Genomic DNA, 14,556 nt, shown 5'->3' with positions numbered 1-14,556 from the left:
GCATTGAAATTCTACCTTTGGTTCAATAACAAACACATATTTGGCCAATATCGTGGTTTAAACAAATCACAGATAGTGAAGGGCGGGACCTCCCCTCTGATTGGCCGTGGCCCAGTGCCTGTGTGTAAATTTGAAAATGCGTGTGCTGCAGAGAGAGAGAGAGAGAGGTCAGAGACCCGTCAGATAAACAGAGTGGATGTAGTTGCATTACAGTGTGGTCACATAGGCCGAGATAAATGTCCCCTCTCCCCACTGCCTTTCGGCGGCTGGCAGCAGCAAACCGATCAGACGAGACTGAGATGATGATCAAGTTAATCGTTGCCTACGATAGGCCTAGTGAAACTTCCCTTCACCAAGTTCAGTCCGAAATAATTATTCACCAGAAAAATAGTTTGAACCTAAACCCGACGTACAGGAATGCCACTTGCGCCAAATTTATAGGAGTCATTGCAGATGAAAAGACTTCTTAAAATTGCGAACAATGTATACAAGGCCTTCCCGAACGACAGAGATAGGCTACAGATATCGCCGAAAAGGAGTGCGTCATTGACCGCAGTTACATGCAGGGAGTAACCCGGTTTTCAACAGCAATATTCGTTTTGCGCGCGAGTTGTGTAAACTCATTCTGATGGCATCAATCAATTTAATCCGGTATTTGGTGCAACCGAATATCGCTGCTACATTTAAAGCCTGAATATTCCCTGCATGTACTGTATAACTGTGGTCATTGTGTACGTGAATTGAATGGACACATTTAGATCGAGCATGATGTCATTGCAATAGCCTATAATAATAGGCCTACCATTTTGTTACTGCATTAACCATAGTGATGTTCTTATTGAAAATTTAAAAATAGTCAAATTAAAAAGTAAATTGCATTGTGGGACTGTCAAATGATTATTGCAATCATCATTGCAAAATTACATAAAAATCCCCCAGGCTACTTGGAACATCTCTTTAAATTGTTCTCAAATACATTTCTATGGAAGATGCTAGCATGGCGAGCTAGCCAAGGCCTAAAGATCATGAAGGATAGTATGTAAGACATTGAGCCATGAGATGTGCAGTTTGAAGCCCTTAAAAGACGTGCACTGTTAATTTACTCACTGTTATTTTTATTTAATTCATGTTGAGATGTTTTAAGTTTAAATTTCAGCTCAGTGAAGCACTTAAAGCACCAACACTTCATTAAGTTTACTTTTCTTGTAGAATTGTAAATCATAAGTCATAGGACAACCTATATAGGACAGTAATTAAGGAAAAAAAGTGAACCTGCTGCGGTGTTAAATGCAATGTGGTTGAAAATTTGGGTGCACCTAACTTTTATGCTGGTGCACCTAAGAAAAAAAGTTAGGCGCACCAGTGCAACCAGTGCAAAAAGTTAGTCTGGAGCCCTGCAAATTGCTGTATCTCAAACTACTAGGAGTCACATCATGGTATGTGGTACCGTTGACTTCAGAGGAAAAGGAATTCTTAAAGTGTAAATCTGATTTTGATGATTTTTCTTTTTTATATGTAACTCAAATTTGTCTATCAATTATGACATGGTAAGTTTGAGCAATCACAACCAAGAGGCATCACACCAAATATCAAGTTCTTGCCTCTTACAGAAAACAAACAAACTGTGGAGCCTTTACACAATATTAGTCTTTAGTTACCATATGGGTTAAACTGACAGCTGAACACCAAGAGTTTGTCATATTTTCAGACACAAAACTAGTCACAGACAGGTATTTTTTGTTTTGTCACATTTATTACAACACTGTATAATGATTTAGAAAAAACACAAATAATGTATAAGGCACTGGTAGCAGAGTTAACAGCCCATTCATACACTGAACATTTGAACACCCATATTACTTGATTGTACATCATTCATATATAAATATCTCCCACAACAAAAGGGAGAAAATTATCCATACTACAAGTTAGGCCATTGTCAACCTTGACATGTTGAATAATAAGGTCATATTTGGTAAGCATTGTACACAGTAACATACTGCACTTTATGATTAAATAATTAAATGTAAACATTGAGCTACAGAAATTACCCACTTTGAACCTTTACTGATTCCTATCAAGATTTACATCATTCATGTAGCCCTTCACGTTCCAAGTGAAACCTTTTAAATAACACCCTGTGCCAACAGCACTGATAACTTAGTCTTTAACTCCTAAAGGTAGGCAAGGTTCAGCTTGTAACCTTGGTGTCGTTATTGTTCATAGACTCTTTACAATGAGCAAGGAATGGGTACATGCATTTGTCTGCTCCAATAAACCGGTACATACAAACAATGGCATCAAATGGAAGGATCCTGCAAGACATCAAATCAATTCATTAGGGACTGTATACACCCATAGTGTCACCATCAATGAGATCATGTGTTAAACACTGGAAAGGTAAGGTAATAAACACTTACGTTTTCATGAAGCTGACCATATACATTGCTCGTGGTGTGCAAACCATTTCTTGGTCTGTCAGGATTGCCCTCATGGCTTGAGTCACACAATCTTCTGGCTTCAGTGGGGGGAAGAAAGGAGCCATTTCTTTCCTGTTAGACAAAGACAAAGTCTGTTTAACTCTCAATAGAAACCAGCTCATTAACACAACTTTTCCAAGACGTATGCATCTGACAAACTGCATTAGACCAAACATATGGTGCATGTGCACTGTATATAAATGAGGGTTACACTTTACTTGACAGTATCATTAACAAGTCATAAACGTTTATGACATAATGCTTCTATTATTAAGTGGCATTCGGTTTTTGTCATAACAAGTTAGGATTAGGGTTAGAGTTAGGGTTCATGTGTCACAGTGTCGTATCACTTATGTCGATACTGTTAAGTAAAGTGTTACCTAAATGAGAAGTACCAGACATAGTGTATAGTGCATAGTTCTGTACTTTAGAATGACAACTTATAAGCACAGGCATACCTTATCTTGCAACCTGTAAACATGCCAGTATCCACAAGAAAAGGGCAGACAAGAGTCATCTTGATTCCATCCTTTTCAGCAGCTTTCAGTTCATGACTTAAGGACTCATGGAAGCCTATTGCTCCAAATTTGCTGGCACAATAATCCTGTACAGGCAGAGAGGTAAAGGAAGAGGAGTTAAGTGTTAGGAATTTAGTAACTGCTCAAAATCAGTGTAAAGTCTTTCTTATTTGGCTAAATTCTTTAAAACATTTAGCAATACAACCTCCACTCCAGCTGTTGTGAATAGTCCCAATGTACTAGCGATGGTAACAATATGTCCATGATTTTGCTCCAACATCTTGGGAAGAAAGGCCTTGCTGGTCTGTGGAATAAAAAGATGCAATAAAATGACACCGAGTAACGAAATTAGAATAGTCCATCTGCAAATGGTTAAACAACAATGATAAATTATGACTGACTTCATTCCACAGGCATGATAACATCAAGTCTTGAGACATGGATATCAGTGGAAAACATATAGCCTAGTAAAATCAAACCAACATGGCCCCCCTCCACTGCAGTAGGCTAAATAGGCTTTGCGGTCCACACATCAGCCAGTCAAACCTACCCAAAAATGTGCATGACAGTTGACCATCATTGTTCTCTCGATGAGTTCGTCCGGACACTCGAGGAGGTGATGCCCGGAAACAACCCCTGCGTTGTTGATCAAGAAGTCGATGTTGCCAACCTCAGCTCGGACCTTCTCAGCTGTGCAGTATACGCTTTCGCGTTTACTTACATCACACACAAATGTATGCACTTGTGGCTGGAAAGGGACCTCTTGGATTCCACCAGTTGTGTCTGGAGATTGAATTTGAGAAAAATCCGCATTAAAACGTTTAAATCTTGAAGCATTAAAATTACCTGCAAGTGATTCATTTCGCCAAATATAATCACCACAGCATACCTCCTTTGGACGACATGTCGCGGTATATTTCGCGGACCATTTCTGCGGTCTCTTCATTGCCTTGTCGGTTGATGTCCCACAACACAAGTGATGCACCTCGCCGAGCAAACTCCTTAGCAAAAAGTCGTCCTAGACCGCTTCCAGCTCCTGTTATCAGGCATACCTGTCCTACGACACTCTTTTCCTTTGTTCGAACAATCCACTTACTACCAGCCAACACGAATGACCAAACTACTCTAAATACAACCACAACAAATTCGACAGCAATGTTCATCTTGAAATTCGCCCACTGTAACGTTAAATCAACTTAGCAATTGTGCAAAAAAACACTAGCCTACAATACTGTAAAACTGACTCGCTAACTGTTTGACCCTAGCGTTGTTACGTACAAGTCGCCCGTCGAAGCAAACTTTTTTGACGCAGTAACTACTACTCACTAGTCCTCGTCAGGTACAAGCTCTGTGGCAGCTAACTAGTGCACTGCAAGAAAACGTGTTGTATCAATACATTTCACTTACAGCGCTTTTATAACCCTTGTACCCTGCGTGACTTCCGTGCATGCTAAAAAGATGCAAATATTGTCAGCCTATCCAGTGGATAGATCTTGGTAATTCCACACAGGGTATGAAATAATGCGATTGAAAGATTAGACTGTTTTCTCCACGACGATGTTGTTAAGAGTTACTGCAACTAACAATAACTATATCAATATACTTGTTCCAAGACATAAAGGGAAATTACTATTACAATATGAATATCGCCAAAGTGTTGTGGAATACACTGGCAGCTAAAAGGATACCTAAAAATTCACCCAACATCAAGCGTCACGGACCCGAAGTATAAATGTCAACTGCGCATGCGTATTAGCCTCTTTTACTGTGGGGATAATGGCGGGTGAAACGTAAGTGACTTTTCCTGCGGCTGAATCTTCTACCATCATTAAAATTTACGTGTTTTCTGGTGTTTCTCAGTAAAATATTTAGAAGAGCATCAACGTTTGGTATGGACAAATGTGATATTACGAAGTAGTAAGCAGTACTTATTGAGTTATTTTCTTCCGCACCTTGGTAGCCAAAGAGGCTAACTGCAGTGAACGTGTGACTGTAGAATTAAACTTTAGCTGATTGTATTTTCAATACCCTATTGATTACTGTCTGATACTCATTTTCCGGCTCTCGTCTATTATACGTTTGGTTGCTATTGATGCCATTTAGTAGTCGTGTGTTTACTTTTCTAAAAGCATTGACTAGCCTGTAATAGTCGCCATGATGGGCAACAACCGGTTTACTTTAACGGTAACGTTAGCAGCTAACGTTAACGCACATGATATATAAAGCAAGGGAATGTTAAGTTGTCACAAGGTGTACGAAGTTCTAGGGTTCAATATAGCATCCGCTGACGTTTTAATGCTATGTCGCTTGTGTCTGGTTAATGTTAAGTTAAAATAACCTACCGTGTCAATGTGTTGAACTTAAACAACGTATTATTACTGGATACCATTACCTGTTAACATCAGGCGATGTTTTTTTTAGACGTAAATGTATAATCTCTCAACTGCCTGCATGGAGTCCTCATTTGTCTTAACATTTTCCTTATTTATTTCAGTGACAAGAAGGTTCCATCGGTCCCCGAAAGCCTCGTCAAGAGGCGGAAGCGCTATGCTGTCGTCAGGGCCATGCGTCTCAAAGCCAAGCTGGCTGAGAAAAAGGTAATGGCATTGTCTTGAAGTAGTATGGTTGGTTTTGTCAGAATGATTGTAACTTCACTAATGAGTGTTGCACCTTTCTTGTTTTCCCCACCTAGGCCCGCAAGGTAACAAGGAAGCTAATTTTCAAAAGGGCAGAAAGTTACCACAAGGAGTACAAAGAGATGTACAGGCGTGAGGTCCGCTTGGCAAGGACAGCCCGCAAAGTGGGGAACTTCTATGTTCCAGCTGAACCCAAATTGGCCTTTGTTATTAGGATCAGAGGGTGAGTGGTGTGAAGTACAGTTTTAGTATGAGAAGGTTGCTGATATAAAGTTGTGGTTAATGATGTTCCTCTTTTTTCCCCGTCTTATCGACCATGGTGACTTGTTCTGAAAATAAGCCAAATTCATCTGAAGCCACACATATTGACAACCTGTACAGTACTGGTCTTGGCATCAGGTGAAACATTTAAACCTATTCCCATTCTCCTCAGTATCAACGGTGTCAGCCCCAAGGTGCGCAAGGTGCTGCAGCTCCTGCGTCTCCGCCAGATCTTCAATGGTGTGTTTGTCAAGCTGAACAAGGCCTCCATCAACATGCTCAGAATCGCCGAGCCCTACATTGCATGGGGGTGAGTTTATTTAGTGAGTTAATTTTCTTTCAAACTTGGTATGACATTTGTCATGTCACCTAGGGAGACTATGTATGATTATCACACATTCTTTCCAATTTGAGCTGGCACCCAGTAAGACTGTAGATTGGCATGTTTTAGTGCAAAGATTAAAGTGCCCTATCATGACATGCAGACGCAACAAAGTTATCAATGTCATGTTGGAAGAACTTGAAAAATGAGGACTCAAGTACTGTGGTGACCACACAATTCAACTAATTGATTTTGGTTTGAAGCATTTGGTAAATAGTAAGTAGCCATGTGTTGAGGGGTTGCTGATGTGAACTAACTTGGTTTGCATGTTGTAGCACATTGAAGGAATATTTTCCATCAAATAGTACTGTACTGTTTTCTTTTCAATTAATTGCTTCTAAGGAAATTTTCAATAGTATGGAGTGGTCTGCTAGCTTGAACTAGAAAATTTACCCTTGATTTCATTCATGCAGAAAGTGCACAGGGAAAAGTTGCTAAGGAGGTGCAACTTTGGCAGTTAAATTACAGCTTTTCCCACAGGGAGAATGCAGCAAACCCCTTTGTTGTATATTGTTCTACTGCTAATGGTATATATGGGATACGGGTATCGATTAGGTCACCTACAGTTTGTTTATAACTTATCTGGCCAATGGGCTGTCATAAGGTGCCATTAGTTCATCTGAATATACCTTCTGGGGACAATTCCATCTGGTAAGTATATGGTTCCTCCAGTCGCTTCCTGGAAAAGTCATTGAAATCCCATTTTATAGGCATTGTGGAAAAGGTTTCACTATATGCAGGTCTATAGATCAATTGTATCCTTCCACAGTTTGTGTTGAGCCAATTTGTGCAGTGCGATGTGTCAACTTTACTTGACCAAGCCAAGTGTAGCCTGTTGAAGTATTTGTTGTAATGAAATTAAGGCTTACTCCATTTAAATGTTTTGAATGAAAGTGAGTCACATAGATATGTACAGCCCTGTAGTAGCTGTAAGTGTGGACTTGTACATGTACAGCCCTGTGGTTAATGCATGTATGCGACCTGTGCTACAATACCTAAACGAATGAAGTGATGCATGTTGGTAAAAATATGGTAAGACCTGATGCATGCTGGAGTTCAAAAATGCATGTTTGAGATTTGTCTTTTTTTTTTATTTTTGTTTAATGCAAACATTTTTCTGTTGGTCCTCGTCTAGATACCCCAATCTGAAATCAGTCCGTGAGCTGATTTACAAACGTGGCTTTGGCAAGATGCAGAAGCAGCGTATTCCTCTGACAGACAACAGCCTGGTTGAAAAAACTCTTGGTATGTTGTCCTGGGTAGCTGACCCATTTCACTTTAAAGTCATGTTGTAATGCCATGGCGGTAGTAGACAGTAAATATTGACTATGAATGGTGAGCATTGAGGTTGTCCTTCACTTTGGCAGGGGACTACGGCATCATCTGCGTTGAGGACCTGATCCATGAGATTTACACCGTTGGCAAGAACTTCAAGGTCGCCAACAACTTCCTGTGGCCCTTCAAGCTTTCCTCCCCTCGTGGTGGCATGAACAAGAAGACCACCCACTTTGTAGAAGGAGGCGACGCTGGCAACAGGGAGGACCAGATCAACAGAATGATCAGGAGGATGAACTAGACACAGGGTGAGGACAATGCTTGTTCTCTAGAATGGCGAAGGGCTTTGTATCGATCAAATGAATGTTTATTCAGTGGATGACTCAGATATCAGATATGTAACTGGTCATGTTTTACATTTAGAAGTCATCTAGCCTTACTGGCCTAGTCCTGAAGTAGTTTTTTTAGATGCACCATTCTCACACAATGCTGTTTTCTCGTATCTCATTTGTTGCCAATTACACTACCGGTCAAAAGTTTGGGGTCACTTAGAAATTTCCATTCCACTCCATTATTGTCAGAATATCAGCTGAGATCAGTTGCATGCAGATCGTTTTTTTAATCAGGGCAGCAGTTTTCAGATTACATGATGTGCTTACATAATTGCAAAAGGGTTCTCCAATGTTGTCTCAGTTAACCTTTTAAAATATCAGATTAGTAAACAGAACGTGCCTTTGGAACATTGGATAAATAGCTTTCATTCTACAACAGTCAATAACCCTTCTGCAATTATGTAAGCACATAATGTAATCTGAAAACTGCTGCCCTGATTGAAAAAAAACAAAAAAAACAATGCAATTGATCTCAGCTGGTATTGTTTATAATCAAGTAGAATGGAAATTTCTAAGTGACCCCGAACCTTTGACCGGTATTGTACTTGCATACCCATTGGATGTTGCTGTCCTGGACATGGATTAGGCCTAGTTCAAGACAAAATACTTTTACAATAGAAAGTTTCAGTGAAACCTCCTTTTAGTCTAAAACTTAATTAAGGCTTAATTCACATGTTGCCCCCTAGGGTGTTTAAACCTGGCTGAGCTCAGTCTAGAGCTGCCTACAGGTCAATGCTAATAGTTTGGATCCATAATGAGCAATATGGCCATTGATGCACCTACTGTTCAAGATCACTTTGAAGTAGTTCTCAACTTACTTGTATGGCAATCTGTTTTTTGGCATGACAAGCAGTCATACAACTAACCACAGGATAGTTCTTATTCTCATGTGTGGTCCAATGTGTTAATTGAGGTTGCTCTTGTCTTTCAGGTGTCTTGTGGGAGGTTGCATTTGTTGATCTATGATTAAAAGATGTTTAAAAAAAATCAGTATTGGAGTGATTCATTAATCAAACATGAAACATGACGAAGAGCCAAGAAACTGTTCATAAAAGGCAGAGAATGTCAAGTTTTGGGATCATTTCAAACTTAGAAGGTGCAATGTGTCCACTGCAAAGCAGAACTGGCGTACCACAATAGCTGATTTAATGTATGTTAGTTAGAACATAAGGTATTTGTAGCGGATGTAGCCTAATGTCAGGAGTCGATGTGATTGGTAAGTTGTGGAATTAGTAAACTAATTTATGTAAAATTGCAAGTGAGCAATACACCAAAAAAAAATCACACATACTCCGCTCGTGTGACACCCTTGTGCGTATGCACACATATTCCTGCTGTTAGGTTAGGCCAGTGCGTATGCACACATATTCCTGCTGTTAGGTTAGGCCAGTGCGTATGCACACATATTCCTGCTGTTAGGTTAGGCCAGTGCGTATGCACACATATTCCTGCTGTTAGGTTAGGCCAGTGCGTATGCACACATATTCCTGCTGTTAGGTTAGGCCAGTGTTTTTCAACCACTGTGCCGGGGCACACTAGTGTGCCGTGTGAGATCAGGTGTGCCGCAGAAAATTACCCAAATGTCACTCACTGGTCCAGAAAAGCAACTGTTGCATCAAAGAATTTATAACCACATGCTCTCATTGATTGTATGATTGCACTATTTGTGGTATGCAGGCATTGTACAACGGGGGCCCCCATATCCAGTATTCACAGAATCATCACATATCCAGTTCATAACAACAATGAAACGATTGAGCAGGTCTTGCATAGAAGCCATAATAAGGCCATATATGTGTATTTGAAATTTTAGGCTATGGTATGTTTATTTTTTCTTCACATAGGATGTTAGTGTGCCGTGGGACATTTCAAGTGTCAAAAGTGTGCCCTGGCACAAAAAAGGTTGAAAAACACTGGGCTAGGCTACCTCACCAAATAAGCCTACCCTTGACAATTCTAGCCTTTTATTTACAAAAAATAACCATTACTTCAAGTGTCAAAACTGCAGTTTTCTGCAGTATTTTGGATGAGCACTGCATTGTACTACTGTACATCGTAGCCTATTGTACTTTACTTCAGAAATACAATATTTTGTACATGAAAACACTGCTGTACTGAAGTATAACTGCACTGTACTTCAAAAAAACTGCAGTTATTTTTTTTGTAAGTAATGTTATTTGGTAGTTATGTTAAATGTTGCAGATGCACAAATCTACATAACATATATAATTTACTTTGAAGTGACTAGGGCTAGTTTACAATATGACATTTGTTGTGCATATTAATAAATTGCACTTAATAATGGAAAACTACTTTTGATCTGATTAATCAAAGTCTAATCGCTAGAATACTTGATTCCAAGAAGGATCAATAACTGCAGCCTACTTAATACTGATGCTTTGAGGGGCTTAAGAAAGGGTTCAGGATTTTTTAACCCTACTGTCTTATACAGTAGGTTTGCAGTCTTTGACATCCATTTGATGGACCTGGAGCAAATATTCAATTTTTTTTTTAATATATTTTTTGCCTTGAGAAAGGGTAAAATATACAACCACATGACTATTTAAAATGGGAGAGCATGAACATTGGAACACTTTATTTGTTGAGGTTTCAGAATGAACACTTTGTTCCAGCGCTATATTAAAAATGACCAATCATGGGAGGCTGCACACTGAAGATGTGTGCACGTTCCATCCAAACCCGAGCGCTGCCCATTCGATGATGACATTGCAAAAAAAAAAAAAAAAACGGTCTCTGTAGGCAGCCCAGGCTCCGAATACTTGAAACAAAGTGGGCAGCTTGAACCCCCAAACAAAAACGACCCTGTGTGGCATTTCTCTTGGAATACTGAAGGTAAGGGTGAGCTACACCTCTGGCGTGTTTAATTTGGTCCTTGGTTAAATACAGGCTAATGTTCTTTTTTTGCACAAAAGCTTCTGCTAATAAATTTAAATAAACAAACACATAAACGCGACTTCCTGCACACTGTTGAACAAATGGGAAACATCTATATGAGAGAGCATCATAATGCATCTGTAATTGCTGTGTCAAAATTCAAATTCTGTTAGAAAAAAAAAAACATGACACGCTTCTATTAGTGCAGCTATGAAGCCTAGTATAAGCTTCTTCCAATGTTGTCAACGTGAGCGATATTAGACTAAACCACTTATACTATGTTGCATTTTTGCATGTGAAATTTGACATACAGTATAGCCTAGGCTAAAATTAGTATTTGATGGAGAATAGGTGAAGTTTGAACCATTAAGATGGGCAAAAGGTGAAGCAAATAGGAAGACATCATTATAGTAGACCTAACTTGAAGGCTAATGAATAACTTTAGACAACAGGTGCTCCTAAACTGGCAACATGGGGCTTTCGAAAGCTACAGTGCTTGACATGATGCTGCTGCTGTCTTAAAAAAAACGTTCTAAATAGCCTCATCTGGAGTAGCCTATCCCTGCAGCCAGCTAGTAGGCTGTAGGCTAATGTTAACACTGTTCCCACAACATTAGCCTGTTGATTTAGACCAGTGGTTCTCAAACTTTTTCGGTCATTCCCCACCTGACCCCATCAAAATGTTGGTTCCACGTTACATTTCCCGTCTCGGTCTGCTGGATCAGATGCAATTTTAATATGTCGGTCTATTTATGACTCCTATGTTTGTGTGTAGCTATTTTGTTTTGAATCTATAATCTTTCTTGTCAAAAAATTAAGGCATTATTAAAGATCAAATCAAGGCACAAAAAAAAAAAAAAAAATCCTCCTGTTCATCGCGCCCCATCTGTCATGTCGCTATTCCCCACTAGTGGGGCACTGGTTTAGACAAACTAAACAGCAGAATTTGCATAGCCTAAGGCAGTGTTTCCCAAAGACTGGGTCGCGACCCACGGGTGGGTCAGGAGATTTTATTTGGGTCGCCAGCACAATTTATGTTGTCTAATAGGCCTAACTTATACAATTTAGCCAGGAAAGCTATCAGTTTTCTATTAGGATATAGTTTGTTTACCACAGTCACGGTCCTCTGTGCAATTTTGCATTTATAATAGCTCTGAAATTGGGGGGCGAACGCGTCGCAGAGGGACAGCGTGGACATCTCACTCGCAAAATTAAACAAACATTTCTGTGGGGCGCCTAGCTGCCATGGACCTCGCAGTTGCAAAATGCAAGGGACATGAATCAGCCTATTTGCACGAACATTAACGGACACCAGCTCTTCAACTTCACCGATTAAAATCTAGTAAACTAAAGCAGACATCCGTACCGGACATTGCAATTCAATTTGCGTCATAGGCTGTAGATAGTTTCGATTGTAGACGCGCAAAAGCCATTGTTCTGATAGTATTCAGAAATGCGGATTCAACTTTACAAATAAAGAAACCTCAACAAATAGGCTACAATGACTTATTTGCTACATGTTTACATAGGGATTGACGGTGTTATGGATCCATTTGTCTGCAACATCTCTGTTTAGAAATAAACCCAGTGTGGGGCCCATATGGGTTGGACATGGGCTGGTGAGTGGGCCCCATGTGGGCTGCCCAGCTGGGTCCCAGTTAATTTTGTCCGGGGTTCCATGGTGTTTGTTACACAGCCAATCCGGGTCTGAATACAGGCATAACAATGTATGTAAAAATACTTGACAGATGTTCACTTTACCTCAGTTACCAATGATAGACTTAATTTATGGTTATTTGCTATTTAACTCTGTGAAATCACATTTATGATCATCATTTTGTGAGAAAACAAGTAAATTCAATTATAAAAAGGTAAATAGAAAGAAGTTTTTTTTTATTTTATCATTATTGGTGCTTATTTCTTAGAACTTAATCAGAACAGGTGAAAGTGCTTGAAATGTAAGTTTTGTAACTTTGTGTGGGGATAGCAGATGCAGAAAGCCAATGAGTTTGAGTGAGAAGAAATAATAAATAGCATAATTTTCTTTTTAGCAAACATTGAAAGCGGGTCCCACAGACCCAAACACCTTACAAGTGTTAAAAAAGCTATAATAACAAAGAGACTAGTAATATAATTCAATACCTTTTTTTTAATGTAAAATTAAGAAAACATCCCCCCCCCCCCCCGTCCCTAGCACCAATGAGCCACTTGGAGACCGCCTTTTCGTTCTCGGCATCTTTACGGGTGATTTAGCTGGTCATGCCGTTTTGCTTTAAACCTCCTGCAAGAAACAAATATATCGATCACTTACTTTATACTGTATTGTCTAACACAACTCTCAGCCTAGACTGCAACTATGTTAAGAAAAGCGCTATATAAATGAAGATTATTATTAGAACTACACACATATTCTTGAACACACAAGTTAGGCAACTGAGAGACGTGCAAACACACTGCCCAGCCAGGACAACAAAAATGGACCTGTTTATAACATTAGGGTATTGCGACATCTATGTACTGATACTAGACTAAAAAAATAAAAAATAATAAAAATAAATAAAAACAGCCAGTTAAGCTTTAGACAGCCGCAGGAACTTCAAAGATCACTAGACCAAATACTTCAGACATGAAAGCAGTTTATCAACAAGGCTATCGCGATTTTAGAACTGTTACATTCATGGCGTTTACAACTGTTACAACAGTAGGCTACCGCACATTTTAATGGCTGCGTCAGGTTGTAACAAAGGTGTTGTTAAGTTTAATTCTGAGATTCTGATACGTTTTCAACCATGATTCCGGGTTGAAAACGTATCAGAAATTCGGAAATAATCACGTTATGCAGTCAGCTTAAGACCTCTGCAGAAGGCTACATGACGTTTCACATTTTTTCTTTTTCCTTTTTTTATTTTGCAGGCGTCACGTGACCGCGGTATTGCAGTAATGCGGTTATCTTCCCAGCCCTATCAGTATAACTTAAAACATTATCCACATGCACACCTACCATATATTACTTCATACAGTTGTAAGGCCTTGAACTCTCTCTTCCCGTATTGGCCCACAAAGTTGTACTGCCTGGATAGGCCATGGTCTAGGAGGAAGGTCATCATCCTTCTTGTGGCCTCGTAAACAGTTGTCCCCCCTATGTCAGTCACAGCTGCAACCTGAGGGGGAACAAAGACAATACAAAGCAAAGTTATCTATATTGCTCACTGGAGTAAACCACCCAACATGAACATCAACATAACTGCCAGAAGCATGGGTGTGAGCACACTGAGGAAGTTTCAGATCAAGTTCACTGCCCAATAAAATTGAGTTGCACCACCCTAGACTTAACATACATACCAGTTTGGACATGAAGTTTGGATTTGGCAGTTTTCCTTCCATGACTTCCACATCCTTAACGGTCTTTAGGGGGAAACCCTCTGGGGTAGAAGAGACGGTGGTGCCAATGTTGCCACGCTTTCAGCCCTACATTAAATTAAGCAAAGTTGCTCATTTATTGCAAAAGCAATATATCTTCAATTCATTTATCGTACTTCAAACCGTGTGTACTATGATAATAGCCTTTATACATGCAAAGAACTGACCATGAAAATCTGAAATAATTCTCACAATTTATTTCTGTGACACTAAATGAAGATCAGATCACATTTTGTGACCAATTTATGCAGAAAACCAAATAATTCCAAGGGGTTCACAAACTTTCACATTTTGGCT

The 14,556-nt window shown here is 39.6% G+C and overlaps 2 protein-coding genes and 1 non-coding gene across 3 annotated transcripts; 2 read left to right on the top strand and 1 right to left on the bottom strand.

Annotated features, from left to right (window-relative positions):
* Positions 1 to 1,733: 1,733 nt before the first annotated feature.
* On the bottom strand, positions 1,734 to 4,637 carry rdh10b (retinol dehydrogenase 10b). Its single transcript, XM_076293437.1, has 6 exons — positions 3,888 to 4,637; positions 3,549 to 3,781; positions 3,204 to 3,302; positions 2,939 to 3,084; positions 2,421 to 2,552; positions 1,734 to 2,315 (listed from the first exon to the last, which is right to left on the bottom strand). Exons 1-6 carry the CDS (start codon positions 4,159 to 4,161, stop codon positions 2,192 to 2,194), a joined length of 1,008 nt encoding a protein of 335 aa, XP_076149552.1. The 5' UTR covers positions 4,162 to 4,637; the 3' UTR covers positions 1,734 to 2,191.
* A 106-nt stretch (positions 4,638 to 4,743) lies between these two features.
* rpl7 (ribosomal protein L7) lies at positions 4,744 to 8,942 on the top strand. Its single transcript, XM_076293438.1, has 7 exons — positions 4,744 to 4,788; positions 5,493 to 5,595; positions 5,691 to 5,857; positions 6,068 to 6,205; positions 7,413 to 7,522; positions 7,645 to 7,860; positions 8,876 to 8,942. Exons 1-6 carry the CDS (start codon positions 4,775 to 4,777, stop codon positions 7,851 to 7,853), a joined length of 741 nt encoding a protein of 246 aa, XP_076149553.1. The 5' UTR covers positions 4,744 to 4,774; the 3' UTR covers positions 7,854 to 7,860; positions 8,876 to 8,942.
* Positions 5,907 to 5,997, top strand: LOC143135791 (small nucleolar SNORD12/SNORD106). The gene has a single exon (XR_012989222.1). It is a non-coding gene; the product is annotated as a small nucleolar SNORD12/SNORD106 (small nucleolar RNA).
* Positions 8,943 to 14,556: the final 5,614 nt, after the last annotated feature.

Source organism: Alosa pseudoharengus, unplaced genomic scaffold, assembly GCF_046254945.1.
Source record: "Alosa pseudoharengus isolate Yale_2024_CS ecotype anadromous, Long Island Sound unplaced genomic scaffold, YU_APseudo_1.1 YU_APseudo_1.1_scf_2, whole genome shotgun sequence".
Lineage (NCBI taxonomy): Eukaryota > Metazoa > Chordata > Actinopteri > Clupeiformes > Clupeidae > Alosa > Alosa pseudoharengus.
The sequence above is the reverse complement of the archived record's forward strand: the minus strand, read 5'-3'. Positions and strand labels throughout refer to the sequence as shown.

Bases quoted from the DNA above. Each gene is read 5' to 3' on its own strand.
- rpl7 (XM_076293438.1), top strand. The intron at 5,596-5,690 runs GTAATGGCATTG...TTCCCCACCTAG, and splicing joins CCAAGCTGGCTGAGAAAAAG to GCCCGCAAGGTAACAAGGAA. The intron at 6,206-7,412 runs GTGAGTTTATTT...GTCCTCGTCTAG, and splicing joins GAGCCCTACATTGCATGGGG to ATACCCCAATCTGAAATCAG.
- rdh10b (XM_076293437.1), bottom strand. From the start codon at position 4,161: ATGAACATTGCTGTCGAATTTGTTGTGGTTGTATTTAGAGTAGTTTGG. The intron at 3,782-3,887 runs GTATGCTGTGGT...TTCAATCTCCAG, and splicing joins CGACATGTCGTCCAAAGGAG to ACACAACTGGTGGAATCCAA. The intron at 2,316-2,420 runs GTAAGTGTTTAT...GATGTCTTGCAG, and splicing joins ATGGTCAGCTTCATGAAAAC to GATCCTTCCATTTGATGCCA.